At 44.1% G+C, this 9,374-nt stretch overlaps 1 protein-coding gene across 1 annotated transcript; it reads left to right on the top strand.

Annotated features, from left to right (window-relative positions):
* The first annotated feature begins 285 nt into the window (after positions 1 to 285).
* drd1b (dopamine receptor D1b) lies at positions 286 to 8,933 on the top strand. The gene has a single exon (XM_033636458.2). It carries the CDS (start codon positions 1,808 to 1,810, stop codon positions 3,197 to 3,199), a length of 1,392 nt encoding a protein of 463 aa, XP_033492349.1. The 5' UTR covers positions 286 to 1,807; the 3' UTR covers positions 3,200 to 8,933.
* The last annotated feature ends 441 nt before the right edge of the window (positions 8,934 to 9,374 follow it).

Genomic DNA, 9,374 nt, shown 5'->3' with positions numbered 1-9,374 from the left:
TGTTTGTGAATGAGAAAGTCACCAAAATCTGAAATTTACATAATTTGAGAAACAGAAATGAAGTCATGTTTTCCTTATGTTTCCCCCATTTAACCTTCTTTGTCATCAAATTTGGCCTTAAAGGTTTTTGTCATTATACACAATATGTGGCTAAACTCTTAAGCAAACAAAAGGTGCTTTATAGTGTGAATTTGGGTGGCTTTACCTTTCACAGCCTCCCTGGATAGATGGAGCAGTTGTGGCAAAGACCGTGGCGCACAGCAGCAGGCTGCAGCTGAGCGGAGAGAGAGGAGCGCGCATGAAAACGGCTCTTGGAGAGTCATTCCCATCACTCTCCGCCGGCCAGTCAGACCGCAGACACATCACAGGGTAAGTGAATGTTGCACAACAGAGGATGGCCCTAAAAAGAGAAGCATAAGGACTGATAAGGGGGGAAAAAGAAAAAAACACCTGAGGACCGTCGCAACAGGGGAGCGTGACTGACTTCCCATGGAGGAGCGCGCAGAGACGGCGAGCTCCTTTTCCGTCACTTGGTACCAAGATACAAGTTGGATGTACGCCGAGGAGATGTGGATTTTTGCGGGACTGAGTGATTTTATTAATGCAAATTGATTTGGGTTTCAATTATTTTCAAACTGACCCAAGACGGTGCAGCCGGTCCAGAGCTGCGCACATCCACGGAGAGGAGCGCGCGCTGTCTGAAGATTTCGAAAATAAGAAAATAAACTGCGCTCCTGTTTACAGAGACGTCAACCCAGGGATTGCACTGCCAGAGAGACTTTAGGTGGGTGGCCAAAAATAACTCTTGAATGTTTTTGAAAGCTGAGCGGTCGTTTTGCTGTGTCCACACAAATGGGCACGCGAACTAAACCAAAAATAAAAAAAACGACCTCGCATCTGGATTACAGCGACATGTCAGCATAAACAAAGCTGTGGTATTGATGTGCTTTCCTACATGTGATGAATTAGACATTTAATATCTCTCTGATATCTAAATGGACTGTCGAGACCTTTGAATTCTGTTTTCAGCCTATTTTTTTTTGACTTGTCACCAAGGTGGAAATGTTGTTAAGAGACTGTGCCATGAACTAACGGGAAGCTGCATTCAAAGAAATTAAGAAAAAAAATAAAACACCTTGTAGCTGGGGTGGATCAGCTCTGGTGCAGGCACCAATATAATCACACGGACACGCCTAGAGGATCATTAAACAAATCAGATAAACGCAGCGCGAAAACCATCAATACAAGTTATTGATGAGGTGGTATATAAGGCTAATGATTGGCCAAGCCTCTGTTTACTCAACAGCTCGGCAACAATATGATGTGAAACTTTCGCTTGACAGCTGAGGCAACCACAGAGAGGAGAAAAAGGACCAAGGACTTTACTTTCAATATAATTTTACTGCTGCTTTTTTATGACTGCAGTGCTGATTTGTAAACAAACTGCAAACAACAGCTGGGATACTCCTCCTCCTCCTCTTCACACTAGAATGTCTGCTGCCCATGCTGCTGTTGCAGGAATTAATGAACCAGGCTTTTTGGGGGGGCAAATATCTGAAGAGATCTTTTTGAAATATTTATAGCAGTTCTTGTGCAAGGATGGTGATTGTGACAAGGCGCCTATGGATGACCCAGTCTGTTGGAGAGCTGGTGCCGAGACAGTTGACCTCTCCACCAGCTACGCCGTCCGTCTAAAACTCCTCCCGAGAGAGGCACAGCTGCTGCAGGCTGGGGATGTGATGGGGTGACTGTCGACACCCCCCTCACCCACCCCCTATCTCACTTTATTAGCAGTGTAATTTAAACAATGGATCAGAATTTCTCAACAGTTCGAGATGGAAAGCAGCTGCTAGCAGAGAAAGACTCTTCCAAACGCGTGCTGACAGGATGCTTCCTCTCCCTCCTCATCTTCACTACGCTGCTAGGCAACACACTGGTGTGTGCTGCCGTCACCAAGTTCCGACATCTGAGGTCGAAGGTCACCAACTTCTTTGTCATCTCGCTGGCCATCTCTGACCTTCTGGTAGCTATCTTGGTAATGCCGTGGAAGGCAGCGACTGAGATCGTGGGGTTTTGGCCGTTTGGTGCATTCTGCAACGTTTGGGTGGCGTTTGACATCATGTGCTCCACTGCCTCCATCTTGAACCTGTGTGTGATTAGTGTAGACCGTTACTGGGCCATCTCGAGCCCGTTCCGCTATGAACGCAAGATGACCCCGAAAGTGGCATGTCTGATGATCAGTGTGGCGTGGACCCTGTCAGTCCTCATCTCCTTCATTCCTGTTCAGCTTAACTGGCACAAAGCTCAGACCACCAGCTACGCAGAGCTAAATGGAACGTACCCCGGTGAGCTGCCCCCTGACAACTGCGACTCCAGCCTTAACAGGACCTACGCCATCTCCTCCTCCCTTATCAGCTTCTACATCCCCGTGGCTATTATGATCGTCACCTACACCCGGATCTACCGGATCGCCCAGAAACAGATACGGAGAATATCTGCCCTGGAGCGGGCAGCAGAGAGTGCCAAAAACCGTCACAGCAGCATGGGGAATAGTTCGAGCATAGAGAGCGAGAGCTCGTTCAAAATGTCGTTCAAACGAGAAACCAAAGTCTTAAAGACGCTCTCAGTGATCATGGGAGTGTTTGTGTGCTGCTGGTTGCCCTTCTTCATCCTTAACTGCATGGTTCCGTTCTGTGAGCCAAACTTGCCGGACGGTGCCACGGACTTCCCCTGCATCAGCTCCACCACCTTCGATGTGTTCGTGTGGTTTGGCTGGGCAAACTCCTCGCTCAACCCCATCATCTATGCCTTCAACGCCGACTTCCGCAAGGCCTTCTCCATCCTCCTGGGCTGCCACCGGCTCTGCCCGGGGAGCAATGCCATTGAGATCGTCAGTATTAATAACAACATGGGCGCCCCTACCTCGAACCCCAACTGTCAGTATCAGCCCAAGAGTCACATCCCAAAGGAGGGCAACCATTCAGCCAGCTATGTGATGCCCCACAGCATCCTGTGTCAGGAGGAGGAGTTACACAAGAAGGACGGATGCGGAGGGGAGATCGAGGTGGGCATGGTAAACAACGCCCTGGAGAAACTCTCGCCAGCCATCTCTGGGAATTTAGACAGCGATACTGAGGTCACACTGGAAAAGATCAATCCCATAACACAGAATGGACAGCATAAAACCGTGTCATGTTGAGAAAAGATGGAGAGGGGTACATCGAGGCACGTATGTACACACAAAGGGACGGAAAGCTTACACAGGAGGACAGCAGAAGCAACGAGAGAGACAGATATCGTTATGAACATGCCTGACAGGGAGACAGTGAGTGGGATATACGGGACCTTAAGACTGTCAAAAAAAATCTACATGGAAAAACCTACAGAATGTTTTAAAGTAAAGGCACTTTATCCTGGATATAACTATCTGCAAAATACTCTCAGCATTTATTGATGAAATTGAAATTTGATGATAAATGTTGATAATGTGAATATTAACGCAGAACACTAGCTATGTGCACATGTATACATTTTTCTAACATGTTTAAAGATGTATACATCTGCATGTGTATACTGTACAGTACTGACACAATCCCGAAAGGACTTAAACACAGTATATACAGTGGAGGAAGATGTAGTAACTATTAGCAAAATGTCTTGTAGGTATAGGTGCTTTGTATGTGTTTCATGGGAGAGAGAGCAATGTGGGTAAATCAGCTTCTGGTACAGTATAATAAGTTGTTTATTGCGGTTATTTCTCTTCCGTACATTTCTTAGTGGCAATTCTGTTGCAGAATCAAAACACCTGTATTGCAGTGGTAATTTTTTGGGGTTTAAACTGCTTCAGACACCAAAGTAAGAATATTCAGTTTAAAACAGGCAGGGGCAGGTGATAGAGTTCACTACCATAAGCCAAGTAGCCATATATTTTTAAAGATTTCATTCTTACACCCCTTTAGACATCTTATCTTGCAGTGAAAAGTCCCCCCTCTACTTTCCTTCCCTTGTATCCTATTTTGACCATTTCCTCAGTCATGCCCAACTGGGACCGATCAGACTGGCTCACCTGAAGTTTCCTCCATTCCTTATCCTCACTCCGTCTTTTCATTAGCTTTGTCTCCCCTCTCTGCTGCTCTTCAGCAAACCCTCTCTAGGGCCCTATAGTCTCCTCTCCTTTCCATTTTCCTGCTCCCCTTTCCTCAGTCAGCAAAGTCCCTTCCTCCCTCGCACTGCCCTCATTTCTCCAGCGTTGTCAACCTCTTCCCTCCTCTCTCCTCCTCACTGTTCCCTCAGTCAGCACGGTCCTCCTCACCTGCACCATACCTTCCATTTATATTTTTCTTTTCCTGTCTGCCTCACCATCTCCTCTGGCAGCCCTCCATTTTAAGTCTTTACCCTGCCCACTCAAAGTGGTACTTATGATTCTATTTTTGGCAAATGCTGTCAGTCCATGATTAAAAAAGAATGTAAATCTGTAAACTAAAACTCCCGCACTTGGACAGAGGAGGTAGCAGCAGCAGCAGCAGCAGCAGCAGCAGCAGCAGCGGAGTTCATTCAGCCGTAATGCAAGTGACACTTTGTGACCTTTTGCAAACTTGCAGATATCTGATTTTGTAAATTGCTCATGCTGGGAGCCATGCTGTGCTGTAGTGGCGATGTGGAGCATGCAGTGTGACAGTCGCTCTGTTCGCAGGGGTGGAGTCCAAGACAAACCACCACAATGTGGATTACCTTCAAGATATCGAACACATTTTTATTGTCACTCCTCTCTGCCATGTATTTTTGCAAAGTAGCATTTAAAATATATGCAATTACATTTTAAGTGATGCAGTTAGTCAGAATAAAGTCCATTACAAAAGGCAGTTTTGGGTGAGTTAGTCCCTATGATGCAATGATTTTTATAACCACAGATAAGCTATAAAACTACATTTAAAATATTTTTGACAGTGCTCAAACAAGCTTTTTAATTTTTTTTGTATTTGTGGTGTTTGTGCTTGGCTCCACTCGCACTGATTGTATTGATACTTTACAGTTAGTTTCACATTCAAGGTTGAGTTTGAGTTTAAAGGTCCTTTGTGTAGCATTCAGGGGCATTGATTGGCAGAAATACTTAATATACTTCTTCTTAACTATGTTATGATTAATTTATAACTACCTGATCTACGAATCGTGTTTTCATGAGCTTAAAATGAGCCATTTAAATCTACATACAGAACGAGTCCTTTCCATGGATGTAAAAAGACAAATGAACACAGCATTAGAAAGGTGCCATGAAAGTCATGAAAGGTGCTTAGTGGCGCATGAAGCCTAAAAAAGCTAATTTCCATGGCATGAAATTACCTGGATCTGCAGCATTGTGGGGTCCATGGAGCAAGCACACTAGAAACTTAAAATGGCTGAGTGTGGCAGAGCCGCTAACTTCCAGTTCAGCCCTCTGCTAACTTGAATAGGGATAAAACTTATTTAATCCTGCGGCTCTTCTAGACTTCTAGAAATGTTATCAGACTGAATGGATCAAATCCCAATCCACTGATTCACAGGGATCTCTTTCACATTATAAGTCTATGGGAAAACGTGTTATCGGGACCTATGGTATTGTGTGTCAAACCCAGAAGTTGTAATTGCACATTTGGCCATGTGAAATTGGGTTCCATGCTGGCCACTGTTCCTGGGGGCTTGATCCTCACCCATGGAGTCCGCCATGTTGTTCTACAGTAGCCCAGAATGGACAAACCAAACAGTGGCTCTAGATAGGACCATTCGCGTTCTCCTAGTCTCGCTCACCAGACCTTTCTCAAGAAAAGAAAGATCTGGCTGCGCCGACTCTCACTTTAAGATAGGAGAAAAAAACGCCCCGGCTGTTTTTTATTTCTTACAACCAATCACAATCGTTCTTGGCGGTGCCACAGCAACAGTGCGCTTGCAAAAATATCGCCTACAGACGCGAACCATGGCAGAAAAATGGCTACATCCCCGCAAGATCAAACACCGCACAAGTTAGTAAAGGACATGTTGAAAACTGCTACACAACCGGAGGTGGTAGGGCGGGACTTCAGCGGGTGGCTCGTTCCGCCCAATGAGAGGCTGATCTATGCAGCGAACTTCCGCCCACTCAGACTAGCATTCTCCTAAAAGCTGGACTCATAGCAGATGTTTCAGTTCTGCAACCTCACCTCTAGATGCCACTAAATCCCACACACTGGACCTTTAAAGTAAAACAATGTAAGATTTGCGTAACGTTGACCGGTGTGGCCACAGTTGACTACAGTATTTTAAGTACTGTTTGTGATAATGGTAAATGCCGAAACACAATGTCACAGTAGTTGTTCATCAAAGACTAATGTCCACAATACAGCTACAGCTCCATTGTTTGCTAACATTAGCCACCATAAGCTGCTGGTCTTACCAGGACAAATAACCAGCCAACCCTCTGTGTGTTTAATTTAGCAGTTTTATTGCTTGTGTTTTCAACGTTTCATAGGCAAGGCAAGTTTATTTATGCAGCACATTTTGGCAACAAAGCTGAGTGCTTTAGGTAAAACATCAAAAGCATCAAGACAGAGCAGACGAAACACATTATAGAAGGACATTTAAATACAATTGAAGAGCTGCAGAATAGAAAAGAATAGCTAATAGCTAATATATACAAAGACAGATGTAAAATACAAGTATGAAAGTTACTGTGCAGTGTGAAAAATGAATAAGTATCTAATTTAATAAAGTGCAGCAGCAAACAGGAAAGTCTTTAACTTTGATTTAAAAGAACTCACAAGTTATGATAATGAATGCAGAGGGTGGGAAAAGGGCCTATTCATTATCTCCACCTAACAGGCTTCATAAAGTTAAAAACTATATGTAATTTACTGTTCTTTTCAAACGTTAAATTAGATTTAATTGTATATATTTTAAAAGTTTGAATAGATGCAAAGTCTCTGCATGGCACACATAATTATCAGACATAATTAGCTCTCTTGTCGAAGCCCCGTGCAGCTAGTTTTCTGCTGTGTTCAGCGTTGCCGTGGAAAGAATGCTCAACAGCATGCTTTCTGACATCGTATGCTGAGCGTCCAGCGTGTGCTGTGTGTGTGTCCATGAAGGCGTGAAACTGTTGCACATCAGAGAAAGGAAGAGTTGATCCAATAGAAAGCAATTGGTCTTGAACGAAGCATTTGATTTTCCTGCTCTGGAAAATCCAATGCTATCTAGATGGCAACAAAGGGGGGGAGGGGGGGGGGGGGGGCTTTTAGCTCAATATGTGACTTGGCTTGTGACATAAAAGCAACTGATTGTCCTCTCTGCCTGCCTGTCCTCGGCTCCTGCTGACTGCTGCTGCACCATCCCTTTAAAACGGACGTTGGCGCGCTGGGATTTGGATTAGTCATCTTTTATTGTGAATTGATATAATTTTCCAGATGAAATTCTATGTGAGTGCAACAATATACAATAACATCCCCCATTAAGTCCCATGCCTTTTACAAATTCTCAACCATATCAGCTCAGTGGCCCTGCCTTTTCTCTCTTCATCAGTTCCTCTTAATTTACTCCCTAATTACTTCCAAACACAAGCCAGCTCAAACATGCGATAAAACATGAACTGCACATAATCTGTCAGCATTGGACGTGGAGGGGAACTGCTTAAGGGAAGATTTGGTTTCCCCCCCTCTCCACATCCACCACCACCCCCACCCCCTACCCTCCCTTTTCTCCATCTCTTTTTCTTTTCCCTTGGCTGCCTCTGTCGACTTGATGAGCGTTCCCGATGTTAACACAGATTGGATTTATTATTAAACAGACAGGGCCTACTGTTTCCCTTCTGTAGTTTGAGTCAAGGCGCTGAATCAAAGCTCCACCTGGCCATTTTATTACTATTATTATGATTATGATTATGATTATTATTATTATTGCTGTTGCCAAAATTGTTATTTTTGGCTGAATGTGGCTGTACTGTAGCTTATGCTGTGATTTAACCAGTGTTTTATAAGCTGAAATTTGAGGGGGTGGGTAGGGGTATTCTTACTGATATAGAGATTAATCTGCCATTTGTCGTGACATCATTGGCATTTACAGGTTTACCAGTATATGTTTCGTATATGCTGTATGTACACATTTATAGAAACATACCTCCAGCTGTGAGTTGAAATGATCTCTGCTGTATTTTGGCTCCATGTAAAAGCCCCCCGAGCCCTCACCTTGTCAACTCGGTGAGTCATCTCTCCAGATGCCACTGCTTTGATTTTGGAGAAGGGTGATGTCAGGCAACAGTCCCGCAAGCGAGATGTTTTGTTTGATCCGGAGCATTTCCTCCAGGCTGCCCTACATGTTGCTTTGGGGGAGCTACGGTGACAGTACACGGTCTCTCAATCAGTGTAGCTACATGACGTATGACAGCTTAAGCAAATCTGACAGTGCAGAATCTCTCCTCTCCCTCCGATGGCGGGCCAAGGGACGCAGCAGACGTAGGGCCGAGCAGCACACCTAGGCCCTGGGAACGTGGTGATGATGCTTTAGCTTATTCAAACCGTCTAGGATAATGAAGGAGTCCCTACCTCGACATCAATTCAGTGACAAAGCTTCATGTTCAAAAATAAATTGCAGTATTTAGGGTTGGGGAGTGCAGGGATAGAGTATTGTACAATGATGTTCAAAATGTAGACTTTGTGATGAACACAAGTGCTTTTTATCTTCAAAAATCCTTAATGTGTGTAGCAAACTTACATGCTGTATGTTTTCTCCAGTGTGGGATTATAATTTACAGTAAGATGCAGCAGTCACTGACTATTTATATATTTATTTATTTACATGTTTCTGGTGTTCATTCATGAACGTGATGTCAAAGATTATAACCCTCAGAATAATTACAGTATTTAGTTTACAGTTTGTACAAAAAAAATGTGCCCTTGTTGTAAAATAAACATGTATGTATTTCTTTTTTTCATCTGCTCACACTGGGTTGTGTTTATTTGAGAGGGTGTGTGTGTGTGGATGGGAGTGGTGTTGTGCCTTTGACACTGAGTGGCTATTGGAAGATCATGTCGCTGCAGAAGATCGATGGAGATTGATTTTGAACGGTGACGCATATTTTTTTCCAGCTCCGTGAGCGCGGTGTCCTCGCTGTGTTCCTGCCTTCGCCCCGCATTTACATAACCTGACAGCTACTTGACAGTTGACACGTCCTCTTGCTCCGCTCTCTCACCCGCCTCATTTGTTAACTTAAAAGTGGACACAAAGACAGCCGGACTCAAAGGCACACACAGTAACATTTCAGGAACTATAACCCAATGAAATTACACATTTATACCACATTTTTGTTTTATTTTTCTCCAATACATCTTGATGTAAAATGCCGTCAACAGTTTACCAAACAACTTTGGACT

The sequence above is a fragment of the Epinephelus lanceolatus genome, chromosome 11, assembly GCF_041903045.1.
Source record: "Epinephelus lanceolatus isolate andai-2023 chromosome 11, ASM4190304v1, whole genome shotgun sequence".
NCBI classification, from domain to species: domain Eukaryota; kingdom Metazoa; phylum Chordata; class Actinopteri; order Perciformes; family Serranidae; genus Epinephelus; species Epinephelus lanceolatus.
Note: the sequence above shows the minus strand (reverse complement) of the source record. Positions and strands in the feature narration are given on the sequence as shown.

What these genes read in the sequence shown, in the direction of transcription:
- drd1b (XM_033636458.2), top strand. Translation starts at nt 1,808, where the DNA reads ATGGATCAGAATTTCTCAACAGTTCGAGATGGAAAGCAGCTGCTAGCA.